General features: G+C 36.1%; 1 protein-coding gene across 1 annotated transcript; it reads left to right on the top strand.

The window, feature by feature from the left end:
• Window positions 1-213: 213 nt before the first annotated feature.
• LOC127444322 (charged multivesicular body protein 2b-like) lies at window positions 214-14590 on the top strand. The gene is made up of 6 exons (XM_051703613.1): window positions 214-382; window positions 897-988; window positions 9535-9729; window positions 10385-10487; window positions 10600-10706; window positions 13197-14590. The coding sequence occupies exons 1-6, from the start codon at window positions 349-351 to the stop codon at window positions 13308-13310; spliced, it is 645 nt and encodes a 214-aa protein (XP_051559573.1). The 5' UTR covers window positions 214-348; the 3' UTR covers window positions 13311-14590.
• Window positions 14591-14851: the final 261 nt, after the last annotated feature.

Here is a 14851-nt window from a genome sequence, read left to right as displayed (position 1 = left end):
CTATGCTTTTATCATCGTAAGAAATATAACATGTCGTTCAAAGTGTGTCTAAATGTTATAAAGGAAACCTTCCAACCCGTATAATGTTTACTATATGACAGTAGTGAACATTTCAAAGGAATACCTCTGATGAGGTTATGATTGGATAAATTGGCTGTAGCGTCACAGACATTTGCACCAATCAAAATGAAATGATCACTGCAGAAGACCAGAGAAGTTTACCTCCTACTTGCCCAAAACCAGGAAATGGTCATGATATATTGATAGGCGACACTCTCAGTTGATATTAGTGTTTGAAATATACTTATTTTTCTTTTACTGTCGTGGTCGACAGAGGCTGTTGCAGCCATGGCTTCGTTATTCAAGAAAAAGACTGTAGATGGTAAGTTTTCTGTCCCTCTGGGGCTTTGTTTGTTTGTCATCTCGCGTCAATCATCAGCTGGTTTCGGTAGTACTGTTGAGTTGTTTAATAAATTGAATCTGATTTAGGCTTTTTTTATTTTTTATTTATTTATTTATTTATTTATTTTGGCTTGTCAACTGTGTAGTCTAAGACATTAGTTTCGCGAGTTTATCGAAAACGAAGAATTCATGCTAAATTATAGCATTGCTGTTTGTGTTTTGGACAGTTGCCACTGAAAGCATTCTTGAACATCGTATTGATCTGACTAAAAGTCGGAAAACTGTTAGAAGTATGAGTATCAGTTACGCATTAAGGCCTATAAACCAAATCTTATTGTTAAATCTAATAGAAGTCAATGGACCACAACTGTATTGGTCATAAACACTTGTTATAGATGTGGAAGCCTTAAAATCATGTGTTATAACTGACTCAGACTTTTCAAGGATTAATACTTTAAGTGGTGATCGGTAACCATATCTCCTCTCATCCTCAGATGTTATTAAAGAACAGAACAAAGAGCTGCGGGGAACGCAGAGACAGATTACAAAAGACCGGACAGCACTGGAAAAACAGGAAAAACAACTGGTAAGAATCCCCACCCATCACTGTGACATGCACATGGTACCAAAAGTTTCCCTTTCTCACCTATGATGTGTGTGAGATCATGAGGTTATGTAATTAATAGGGCTGTAATATAAAAAATAAAATAACCTAATTAATCACACTGTTTTCTATGATTAATCGCAATAAATCATGGTACGTTGCATATTAAAACAAAGATTAAAATATAATCGTAAATGTATTTATTTTATACTTTGTCTCAAAGAACTTGGTTAGTCATTATTTTAATTATTTTAATATTGTTGATGGAGTTAAATTGGACATATTTTACAGGTATAAATCTTTGATGCAGTTAGCCTATATGTATACATGCCATAATATCACTGGGCATGATGTAATTAAAAGTTTGGCAAAATCCTTTGGCATTTTCCAGTGGACTTTTTTTAATAATAGGATCAAATGGTCAGATTAAATTCATATCAAGCTTTATTGGCAAGATAAACTTTAGTGTACACTGCCAATGCATTATTTGACACAATACAGATACAAAACAAATTGAATTTGCTGAAGTTTAAAATCTTAAAACTATTATTTTCTCTGGCTGCCATTCAGTTTCTGTCCCGCAGACTCTGTTTTGCATTTGACACTGGTTCAGATGGCAGTGAGTAGCTGGGTTTCCATCCACGTATTTTCTTGCGCATTTTGGGATATTGCATAAAAACTGCTGGATGGAAACACCAAGATGCAAATAAAAACTCCAAAATGCGCATAAAATATGTATATACTCGCTTGAGGTGGATTTTTATTGATTTATTTATTGATTTATTTGGCTGATAAGAAGAAATGCGCATAAACAATGATGGAAACACATTTACCGAATAAACTCGTATGGAATTTATTAGAAATACAAGATGTGCATCAAAAAAGTAATGTGACTGAATAATTCATTCATAACTGGACTAACCAGCAGACCAATCATCGCATCTGAACTGTTGCTCTGGTCATCCTGTACAACGGTGTTTTAGTGCCACGTAAAAAAATAAAATAAAATAAAATAGATGATTTCGAGAATAAAGTTATGAGAATAAAGTCGTATTATTTTGAGAATAAAGTCAAAAGTATGAGAATAAAGTCATATCAGTCAGTACGAGATTAAAGTGGTAATATTTCGAGAATTAAATCAAAATTACGAGAATAAAGTCATAGCATTATGAGACTGAAGTCGGAATATTTTGAGAATGAAGTCAAAATTACCAGAAACGGCGCGTCATTATTACAACGACTGAACAAAGAGCCAGCAGCTTCAACAATGCAAGAAATGGATGTGGATGATTTAGTTAAATCATACTTTAGTTTAGGATTTAGCAACAAAGATTTATTTTTTTATCTTTTGGCACATCAGTATGAAGTTATTTTTGGGATCCGGACACTGCAGCGGTTATGAATTGAATTTATTCTGGAGAAAGAACCAGACACACGTTCGTGCAGTCCCGCTCGGCGAGAGTGATGCTTGGGCTGGGTTTCCCGAAGCTCTAAGTTGAACATTAGTAGCACTTAAATTGTACTTACTACAGCTCGTTCCCAAAAGCATTGTTTTCTAAGTAGCACTTAAAAATACTAGAATTATGAACCGCTCTTAAACCTGTGCAAAAAAAAGTGCAACTACACATAATTTTCTCGCATCTTTCACAGTTTATCAGATACAAAGGGATATTTAATAATTATTTGAATATATTTTGATCACTGGAAATCCATTGTACACGGTTTCAAAGGATAAAAAAAGTGTTGAAAAAAATCCCATTGAAATCAATAAGCAGTCTGTGCATGCAACGTGATAAATTAGGTCTAAAGATAGATCTAAATTTACATGACACATAACACAGTATAATGTTTTATTGGGCTTCTTTGTTAAGCATAATTGTAATGGCAACAGAAAGACATATTCTTATTGAACAGATTTGCCTAGAAGACACATGTGAGTAATGTGAATCTGCAGTTTAAAACTTAAATAGGCCAAAATAAATAATTAAAATATGGTTAACAAAGGAGGGTGAGAGTGTGCAATGAGTGATTCATTCTCCCTCTTCCTCCTCCCTCCAGTGGATGATTCAAATAGTCCTAGTCTGTTTACATGGCAGTCACAAATTGCATGCTGCATAATGGCAGTCAGGCTATAAGTGCACAGTAGGGCTGGGCGATATGAAAGAAATATATTCATGATATTTTTTCAAAAACATATAGCCATATCCGATTACATAATTCTGTTGTCTGTTCTTCAAAATTTAATAAAGTGTGTTTCTTCAAGCACGTGTCTTTGTTTCTATAGTTCAGCCTACTGATGTCCATCATTTTAATCCTGTTCTTTGTGCATCTGTTCAGGTCCCAGCCAAAGAAACAAAACTTTAGGCTATGTGAGAGCCCCTTATGATGCACATCGCGTACATTCATGTTACATGCATTTTTTTTGTGTCACTTTTACTAATCTCTATGAAGCTGAGAACTAATACATTTGAAACCCGTCTTACTAAAGCCATCATTATTTCTGGAATTACATTCTTTAATAGTTAATACATTTCGGCACCTCAACAAGGTTATAAACAACTTCCCTCTTTGTCAGTATTTCCATGTTATTTTCATTTTGAGAAGACAAACTACTGGACTGATTTTGACCAAAGTTTCAGCACCTTTGGACCGGACAGCTCCCATAACGAATCACTTTACCTTCTACTTTATAACGAGGGCTCTACGTGCTGGTTTGGGAGACAGACGTTACTCCATTTTAAAATAACAAGCAACATTTGATAAGATCATTGTAAACGCTTAAGTTGTAATGTTATCGGGAAACCCAGCCATTTTCATTCCTTTCTGCACAAAAATTGCCTGGTGCTGTGGCACAGTTTAGATTGCGCTACTGCTGCAAATAAAAGTAGAAAGTATTAAATTGGATTTTATTTAAAAGAGATGTTTGTGAACATTTTCAACCCATCATTTCAGCAGTAATTCATCAAAAATTGATCAAATAATGGAGAAAAGCATTATATCCAGATACCCTGTGTAGTCGAGCACACTTTCGGCATGTTTAAGAGATGATTTAGGTGTCTGGATCACAGTGAAGATGTACAGTCTCAGCAGGGTGTTCAAATGCGGTCTCCAGCATCCTCCATAGCGCTCAGAATCGGCCAGCAAAATCGTAACTACGTGTGCAAATTGCATTCTGCACACTTTTTGCGGGCACGTTTGCACTGTTGGCTGATCTGCATAATTCCTTTATAGAATGGGGCGCTAAACCAGTGCACGTGCTAGTAAATAGGGCATTTACTGGGCACAATTCATTCTTAGTGAGGTTTGTTTTACGATCGTTTACGATCATCTTAATGTTTCCCAAACTAGCACAGTAGATCGCTCGTTATAAAGTAGAACGTAAGTGCTTCTTTACGGGAGCTGTCTGTTCCAAACGTGCTGAAACTTTGTCTTCTCAAAATGAAAATAATGTGAACATACTGACAAACATGGAAGTTGTTTATAACCTTGTTAAGGCGCTGAAATAAATGAACTCTTACAGAATTTAATTACAGAAATAATGATGGCTTTAGTAAGACGGGGTTTCAAATGTATTCTCAACTTCATAGAGATTAATGCAAGTGGCGCAAAAAATGCATGTAACATGAATGTATGCGATGTGCATCATAAGGGGCTCTCACATAGCCTAAAGTTTTTTTTCTTTGGCTGGGACCTGAACAGATGCACAAAGAACAGGATTAAAATGACGGACATCAGTAGGCTGAACTGTAGACACAGACACTAGCTTGAAGAAACACACTTTATTATATTTTGAAGAACAGACAACAGAAAAGCCGTCGATGCGTGTCTCTGATGTGCTGTTTGTTCAGAGGAGTGCAGCGGGAGCGTGTCTCCTGGAGCACACACAAAGGGGCAGGTTCACTTTATATAGCAGATGTATATACAACCTAAACAAGTTCATCTTGAACCTAAAATGTATTTATAATTTAATTATCCTTGTCATTATTATGTTTACATTTATAATTGTCTTCAGATCTTAATTTGTATTAGTAATTTTCCTCGGATTGGAGACAGATAGTTGCGTGATGGCAAAAGGAAGGGTACTTTTATTAAATTTTTTTTGACCACTTCATTATTCTTATAGCTTTTTCGTTTCGTTTGAAGTGTAATTCGAATTTAGAAATATGAGTTGGTTTAAGTTTTTCATGTTTCAGAACATCAATTTAATTTTTAAAGCAAAACCAATAAAGCAAGGGGTAGTTGATGATGTAATCGGATATGGCGATTATTTTTTTCAAAAAATATCATGAATATATTTCTTTCATATCGCCCAGCCCTACTGTGCACTTATAGCCTGACTGCCATTATGCAGCATGCAATTTGTGACTGCCTTGTAAACAGACTAGGACTATTTAAATCATCTATTGGAGGGAGGAGGAAGAGGGAGAATGAATCACTCATTGCACACTCTCACCCTCCTTTGTTAACCATATTTTAATTATTTATTTTGGCCTATTTAAGTTTTAAACTGCAGAGTCACATTACTCACATATGTCTTCTAAGCAAATCTGTTCAATAAGAACACATCTTTCTGTTGTCATTACAATTATGCTTATCAAAGAAGACCAATAAAACGTTATTCAGTACTGTATTATGTGTCTATAACAGATAAAGCTCGGGCAAAGAGCCGACGGGAACTGGCTGAACAGTCAACGTAACTTTTAATGTAAAACTCAACTCAAAACAAACATAAACAAACACACACACATGCAGCGCGGCCGCGTGCGTCTCTCTCTCTCTCGAACTGGCGTCTCCGGCTCCCCTTTATCTCACTCTCCCGCTGATCATCTGATTCAGCGCCGGCCGTGCACCCTCACGGCCCGGCCATGCCCTCCTCCTTGTCACAGTGTCATGTAAATTTAGATCTATCTTTAGACCTAATTTACACCTATCATGTCGCATGCACAGACTGCGGAGACTGACTGTTGATTTCAATTTGATTTTTTTTATCCTCTGAAACCATGTGCAGTGGCTTTCCAGTGATCAAAATATATTAATATAATTCATTAAATGTTCCTTTGTATCTGATAAGATGTGAAAACATTACATGTAGTTGCACTTAATGGGTTTAAGAGCGGTTCGTAGCTCTAGTTAATTTACATGCATTTTTACATGCTACTTAGATAACAATGTTTTTGGGAAACATGCCGTAGTAAGTACAATATAAGTGCTACTAATGTTCAACTTAGAGCTTCGGGAAACCCAGCCCAAGCATCACCCATGGTGAGCGGGACTGCGCGAACGTCTGTCTGGTTCTTTCTCCAGAATAAATTCTATTCATAACCACTGCAGTGTCCGGATCCCAAAAATAACTTCGTACTGATGTGCCAAAAGATGAAAAAGGATTTCTTTGTTGCTAAATCCTAAACTAAAGTATGATTTAACTAAATCATCCACATCCATTTCTTGCATTGATGAAGCTGCTGGCTCCTCATTCTATCGTTGTAATAATGACGCACCATTTCTGGTAATTTTAACTCATTCTCAAAATATTCCGACTTTAATCTCATAATGCTATGACTTTATTCTTGAAATTTTTACTTTATTCTCGAAATCTTAGTTTGTTTTTTTTTTTACATGGCACCAAAACGCTGTCGTAATCCTGAAATAACGGTGTCCAGAAATTCCAAAGCCTGCATAGAGTTTACAGAGCAAAAAAGTCGAATACAAACCTAAACTTTGCTGAAAAGCAGGTTTATTTTGTCGCTCCCAGACAAGAGACAAAGTTCTTCTAGAGTGTTTTGTCTGCGTGCTCTCCACCAATATTTTATTAATAAAAAAGTTATAGTGGCTACAATTTCTCTGGAAGTGACAATTTTGTTCTTTTGAACACATGGGATGGAAACGCAGCTTTATTCGCACATTGCTTGTAACTTGGATGGAAACACAGAGTGTTTTCGGTGATGCAAATAGATAAGGTAGCTTGCCTGCATCTCTCCCAAACCTGGCTCACCACTTGCGGTTGAAGTCTCCATTCTCTGGACAGTAAATTCACTCTTGTGTTTAATATGCCTGGGACACTGCTCCATACAATCTTTTTCTGTGCTTGGATGTGCAGCCGAGTTGAGCATGTACCTCCTGGAAATTTATACAATATATGCCAATTTTAGCTACTGGAAGTGGGTACAAAAAACATTAGTGATGTTTAAGGAACTGAAAACAAAGTATAGTCCATTAATTGTGTTAATTATTTATATAGTTATTTTTTATGCGTTAAATTGCCTACCTCTAGTAATTAATGCCACAGAGAGTCTGTTTATGGTCAGTGGATTATGACTTACAGGACTCTGCTCATGATTATATTATTTAACCTCCTGAGACCTGAGTGTGACTGCTGTGTGCAATTTCAATTTCCCTTTTTGATTTGTAACTAGTAGCACCTAATAAACATGCAAAAAATCTTATCTTTTGACTCAAACAGGTTTTAATGTAAAAACTTCAATAGGTTTCTTACCAGATGTAGTTTTATTAGCGTTTCTCCCAAAGACAAACTTCGCTGTGGTCGGCGCCTTGCTGTTTTGTTACATAACTCTGTGTGTTGAAAGTTTAATCCTTTACTGATATCCAGAGTATCCTGAACTGAGTTCAGTTGGTTTAAATGAACTTAAATAATGTATTGCGTATAACGAAGACAAAATTCAACGTCCACGCATATGTACACGGGGTCGCACAAGGTTCAGGTTTAAATAAGGGCTATTTATGCCATTGTAACTATAAACAGTGCATTCATAAAGTATTCAGACCCCTTCATTTTTTCACATTTTGTTATGTTGCAGCCTTATGCTAAATGCTTTAAATTATTTTTATTTTTTTCACATCAATCTACACTCCATACCCTATAATGACAAAGCAAAAACCAGATTTTTTATATCTTTGCAATTTTATTAAAAAGAAAAAACTGAAATATCACATTGACATAAGTATTCAGACCCTTAACTCAATACTTAGTTGAAGCACCTTTGGCAGCAATTACAGCCTCAAGTCTTTTTGGGTATGATGTGACAAGCTTTGCACACCTGGATTTGGGGATTTTCTGCCATTCTTCTCTGCAGATCCTCTCAAACTCTGTCAGGTTGGATGGGGACCATCAGTGGACAGCCATTTTCAGGTCTTTCCAGAGATGTTGGATTGGGTTCAAGTGCAGGCTCTGGCTGGGCCACTCAAGGACATTCACAGAGTTGTCCCTAAGCCATCTTGCGTTGTCTTGGCTGTGTGCTTAGGGTCATTGTTCTGTTGGAAGGTGAACCTTCAGCCCAGTCTGAGGTCCTGAGTGCTCTGGACCAGGTTTTCATTAAGGATATCTCTGTATTCTGCTTTCCTTCAACACTGACCAGTACCTGCCACTGAAAAATACCCCCACAGCATGATGCTACCACCACCATGCTTCACCGTTGGGATGGTATTGCGCAGGTGTTGAGCAGTGCCTGGTAACCTCCAGACATGATGCTTGGAATTGAGGCCAAACGGTTCAATCTTAGTTTCATCAGACCAGAGAATCTTGTTTCTCACAGTCTGAGAGTCCTTTAGGTGCATTTGTATGTGTCTTGCACTGAGGAGAAGCTAACGTCTGGCCACTCTGCCATACAGCCCAGATCAGTGGAGTGTTGCAGTGATGGTTGTCCTTCTGCAAGTTTCTCCCATCTCCACACATGATCTTTGGAGCTCAACCAGAGTGACCATCAGGTTCTTTGTCACCTCTCTTACCAAGGCCCTTCTCCCCCTTTTGCTCAGTTTGGCTGGGCGTCCAGCTCTAAGAAGAGTCCTGGTTGATCCAAACTTCTCCCATTTAAGAATTATGGAGGCCATTGTGCTCCTGGGAACCTTCAATGTAGCCTTCCCAAGATCTGTGCCTTGACACAAACCTGTCTCTGAGCTCTGCAGGCAGTTCATTTGACCTCATGGCTTAGTTTTTGCTCTGATATGCATTTTCAGCTGTGAGAGCTTATATAGACAGGTGTGTGCCTTTTCAAATCATGTCCAATCAATTGAATTTACCACAGGTGAACTCCAATCAAAGTGTAGAAACATCTCAAAGATGATCTAGAGAAATGGGATGCACCTGAGCTAAATTTCAAGTGTCATAGCAAAGGGTCAGTTATTTCAATAGTTAAGTTTTTATTAATTTGCAGAGTTATCAAAAATCTGGTTTTTGCTTTGTCATTATGGGGTATGGAGTGTAGATTGATTTGAAAAAAATAATTTAAAGCATTTTAGCATAAGGCTGCAACATAACAAAATGTGAAAAAAATGAAGGGGTCTGAATAATTTCTGAATGCACTATCTTTCAGATGTTGCCAGTGGAATCTCTTACACATTTGTTATATAATATTTTATTTTTATATATCATATTAACATAAGTATGATCAAATGACAATCACATAAAGCCTCATTTTGGATTTTAAGTTTGTCTGGGAGAATTGTGTATGCAATTAAAATGTCAGTAGATCCAGCACCAACTGCTTTCTTCCATTTAATTTATTTTATCACAGGAGATGGAGATAAAGAAAATGGCTAAGACGGGGAATAGAGATGCTTGTAAGGTTTTAGCCAAGCAGCTTGTGCAAGTGAGGAAACAGAAAACACGTACATATGCTGTCAGCTCTAAGGTTACCTCCATGTCCACACAAACCAAGCTAATGAACTCCCAGATGAAGATGGCTGGAGCCATGGCCACAACTACCAAAGTAAGAGACGTTTTTGTTTAAACTCAAGATTAATTTATTTGCTCAATTCTTGTAGGCGTGTATATTTCACTTTTAAGTAAACTTACCTCTCAAGCAGCTCTTGTTATATTTCAGAAAAGTATTTGTAATAAATTATTTGTTGGTATATAAATGCATTATAGGTACATTGCAGTGATATTCTAATGGCCATGCAAAACCTGAAAATATCTGGGAATTTTAAAATTGTGTTTTTCAGGCCTGGAAAAGTCATGGAAATTTGTATAATGAATATGTATTTTTGTTTTTGTTTTCTCTAAAATATTGCATGAGCTAGAGCTCTTGTGTGGAGTAAAAGTTGCTCACAATCCATAGTGATTTCCGATTTGTCAGTGAATCATTCTTTTATTTTCATGAATTAGTCAAAACGGTTCACAAATCGGTCTAAATGGTTCATTAGGCATTCTGTCCAAATAAAAAGAATTTTTTATCACAAATGCCTGGAAAGGTCAGAAATTCATTGGTCAAAAATGGTGGGAACCCTCAATATTGATACACAGCCACCACTCTTCTCATTACTGCACTAGTCTGAAGGGGCCCATTTTAAAATGGACATATGAATCAATTAGTGACTCATTTGTTTATATCTTTGCCTTTCTCAAAAACAATGCACTTTAAGACAATGCAAGCTGTCAATAAAAAGATGGATCCAAAAAAGACCATGCAGACCCTGCAGAACTTCCAGAAGGAGACAGCAAAGATGGACATGACAGAAGAGATGAGTAAGATGTGTTTTATTTATTTATTTTCATTGTGGGTGTTGAAATGGGCTTTATAAAAATGTAATAGAAATCCCAGAAGAAAGACTTTCTCACCCCCCACCCCTTTTTAAAGTGAACGACACTCTGGATGAGATCTTTGAGGATTCTGGTGATGAGGAAGAATCTCAGGACATTGTGAACCAGGTGTTGGATGAAATTGGAATCGAGATCTCAGGAAAGGTAAGATTAGAAAAATTGTGTTTCCAATTGTGATTGTGTTTATGTAGGCCATCTTGAATCCCTGTAAGCTAACTGAAACTAACTGTTCATTTACATGGTTGTTAAGTGATCTGACAAAGGAAACAGATTTATGATTACTAGGGATTGGTCTCGATGGCCGTCCAACAACCAACTATTCGATCAGTGAGGTTGACTAGTTAGATTAGTTCTTGTATCTTTTTGATATTTTAGCATTACTTTACTTAAAGTGCTGATAGTGTGCTGTGCTTCTGCTGTTGAACAGTTTGTAAGGTAAAACCCTCTGAAAAGTCTTTAAATTCATCCAAAGTACAGCCATATGCGTGATTCTCATGAAACTTGTTGAGAAAATGTCCTGGGCTGCGTTTCCAAATAACAATCGATCTTAGCAGTTAAGACGTTTACATTTTCTATGATCAATTTAATCAGGTGTGCATTTATAATATTTCGTTTTCACACATTCTTATCAATATAAAAGCTTCCAGGAATAGTGAAGACAGAGAATATGGAATAGTGAACTGTCTATTTTCAAATAACAGGAGACGCCATAACCATTGCGTTTTAATATGCATGTTAAGTTGAAGTTCAGTTTTGAAGATGCTGCATTGTGTTCCATTTAGCTGCGCTCTGTCTAGCTTTTTGAAAGACTCGCCAGCTGTACAATGCCACACGTGCCTGGTGTAAGTGTGTGTGTGTCCCCAAATGTTCACTCTTGTGAGGAAAGCCGCACTGAGATAAAGAGGAGCCTCTCTGTCTGTATAAGTTGCGCATTGCCTATACAGTGAATAGTCCATGCTTGAATTGCTCAGATGGAAGGAATATTCCTTATTTTGGTCCGGGGACATGATTAATTCCGTAAAAAAATTTTAACACGTTATTTTGTATATAATTGATTTCACTGAATTAACGTGTTAAATCGACAGCCCTACTTTGTACATTTTTTAAGCATAATTCCTGAGCAAAACAGTGATCTGATGACAAAATATGGTAAGTGGCAAAATATTGGCATCGGCTGTTAGTTTTTTGTTAAAATCGGGATTGGTATCGGCCAAAAATGTTCATATCGGTGCATCCATATATTTAACCATAAATCAATAAATTATACACACACACACACACACACACACACACACACACACACATACTGTACATACATACATACACATATATATATATATATATGTATGTATGTATGTATGTATGTACAGTATGTGTGTGTGTGTGTGTGTATAAATATATATAAAAATGTTCTTCATAAAGTTAAGGAAGCCTATATTAAGATTTTTTGCATTGTGACATCATTTTCAGGACGCTAAGGCGCATTTTACCCCAATTCGTATTACCGTAACATGTCTGGATGTTTTACTTTAATTATTTTCATTGTTTTCAATGATAATTGTCACAGGGTAAGGCAAGTTTATTTATATAGCACATTTCATACACAATGGCAATTCAAAGTGCTTTACATATACATTTTAAAGAAAATACAAGATATATAAATAAAAAAAAAAAGAACATGAATTAAGAATAAAAAGTAATACACACATTGAGAAAAAGTTATATAAAAAGAATAAAATAGCATACAAATCAGGAGAACAGGTATTAAGAGCACGACTTCAGCGAACTGAAAAAGCAGAATCATGAAATTATTACATTTCTTTTCTTTTAATTTTAGTCTCAAAGGCAGATCTCAGTGTACCCATGATCAACCAATGCCTACACTGAAAATGAATATCTAATCTGAACTAAACGAATCTGCTATCTATCTTTCTTTTCCTAAACTGTCATTTTTTACTGTATTACAGTAAAAAAACAAACATGCTGTTGGACAATTATTTGTTTTTATTAAAAGCATCGAAAATTAGAGGCAGCACCAGGGGAGTACTACTATGATGTACTGTATAAAAATAAAAAAAACAAAAAACTACAAAAGCTAAATTTTCTATATGCAAAATATATTTTCATATTTGTTATGAGTAAAATAGGACCAGGACATTTTCTTAATAGGATTTGTGAGAATCACCCATATACATTCAGACAGAAGACTTTAGCTGTTGCTTCACATCTTGCACAGATTAAGTGTTCCGCCATGAGCATTGCGTTTTTAAGGTGGCGTGACAAGTCTAACTTTTAAAAATGTCTTGAACACAAACATTTCTGTCGGGATCAGATGACCCCAAAACCAGCCTAATTATATAAGGCTTTTTTAAGACTGATTAATTGATTAGATGATTTTGAAAATATGTAGTTGTGCAGCTAATAATTAATACATTGCATTATCTCTAAAATGGATTTTTCCATATAAAACTATTAAATCCCTGTTAATGAGTGGTTATAAAATGATTCATCCTTTTTATTTTCATAATGTAGTAGTTTTCCTGTATCATACACTTTAGTGACTGTATCATAATGACCAACACCATAATTTACATTATATTTGGATCCATAATGGATTCTTTGTTTCCTTTGCAGATGGCTCATGCCCCTTCAACTGGCCGAAAGACCCCAACCGCCTCCAAATCCAAAGCAGATGGGATCTCAGATGAGGAGATTGAGAGACAGCTCAAAGCCCTTGGAGTGGACTAGTGCTCATGCACGCATACACACAAACACCTGATTATTGCCTGGCAACAACAATACACGGCACTCAGATTCACAGACACATTACAATATGTTCATACTGAATACAAATGGAAACACACACATCCACACTGACAACAGATGCAGATAAATGGACAGTGAAAAAAATCTTACATTCATAGTCACGGACCGGCCTACTCTGGGATAAATTGCCACAGATGGCAAATGCAATTTTTACTATTTATTTGTGACAATAGGAGATGTCTATCAAGGTTGATTATGACTCTAATTTGTGCCACTGTTTCATCAGGCTTTAGAAGGTAATTTTAGAAAGGCAAACATAATACAAACTTTTCTTTTTTTTGAAAACTTGTGTTGTAAATGAATACAAGCAATGCCTTTAACTGTGGAGAACAAAGTGGACGTGTTCCTCTGAAATCTAGACAGGCAACACGCTCCAACTTCAGTCTCCAAATTCATAGTACAAAAATCAATCTTCTCATATTGTTGTAAACAAGTTTGACAAGAGAACTCTTCCTCTGTAAAGACAAGGAGTGATAAAGGGCTGTCTCTTTAGTCCTGGTACTTTTTCGTCATGTCCTCCTCCTACCCTGCTGTTCTCCCCCAAATGCATGAAAACAAGACTTTGTGTGAGTCACAACATTTGTTTCTTGTTTTCACCTTTTCTCCATTTATCAATTGGAAATGATTGAATTTGTCTTCTGGGTTCATATCTTGTTTAGATATTTGGAGTGCACATATTTTATTCAGCTGTTTTTCAGGGGGATGCCTTGTGTTGTCTAAAAATGGTTGCTCTCCTTGTTGCTGTTGTGCCTGAGGTTCCATGGTTATGTTATGAGGTTGTATAGATGCATTGATCAAGTCAGTTTCTTTTCATTCTGTCTTCAGAGATGCTCGGAGAGTTCCTGTTTCCTGTCAATTTAACAAGTCAAGGTGTGACCAAAGAAATCAAAATTAGGGTGGTATTTTGAGTGGCAATTGAAAGGGGTATACTGATCTGACTCCTGAGCTTTGGAATTGTGCACAGTTGTTAAATACACCTTGTGTATTTAAGCAGGACTTGTATATCATTGGGATGTATATAATACAAGCATAAGAGGTTGATAGGATTAAGCAAAAAATGTTTTAAAAACAATTAGTCATATATTAATCACAGTTTTGGGGTATGAAAGATGATTTTCCTTTCTCATAATTTATTCATGAAGTATTGTTCAGACATAAGGGGACTACATATCCAATTTAACCATAAATCTAAATTGTATTGATATATTAATTGTTTGTGGTTTTTAAAGGCAAGTGGGAAATTGTTTAAAATATGGATTTGCCGCTAGAGGGCAGAGCCAAGTCACATTTACTCATTTGTCTGACCCTTATTCATTGAACAAATACAGTATTTACATAGCCTATGAATTTTAAACACGTCAATTTATTTATAAATAAATAAACAACCATAAAAATATATATATAAAACCTTGGCTGCTTTCTTGGTTTTTAGTTCTACATTTTAGAAGGTCAAATATTTCCAT

This window comes from Myxocyprinus asiaticus, chromosome 7 (genome assembly GCF_019703515.2).
Source record: "Myxocyprinus asiaticus isolate MX2 ecotype Aquarium Trade chromosome 7, UBuf_Myxa_2, whole genome shotgun sequence".
In the NCBI taxonomy this organism is placed as follows: Eukaryota; Metazoa; Chordata; class Actinopteri; order Cypriniformes; family Catostomidae; genus Myxocyprinus; species Myxocyprinus asiaticus.
This window is presented reverse-complemented; position numbering and strand designations above follow the sequence as displayed.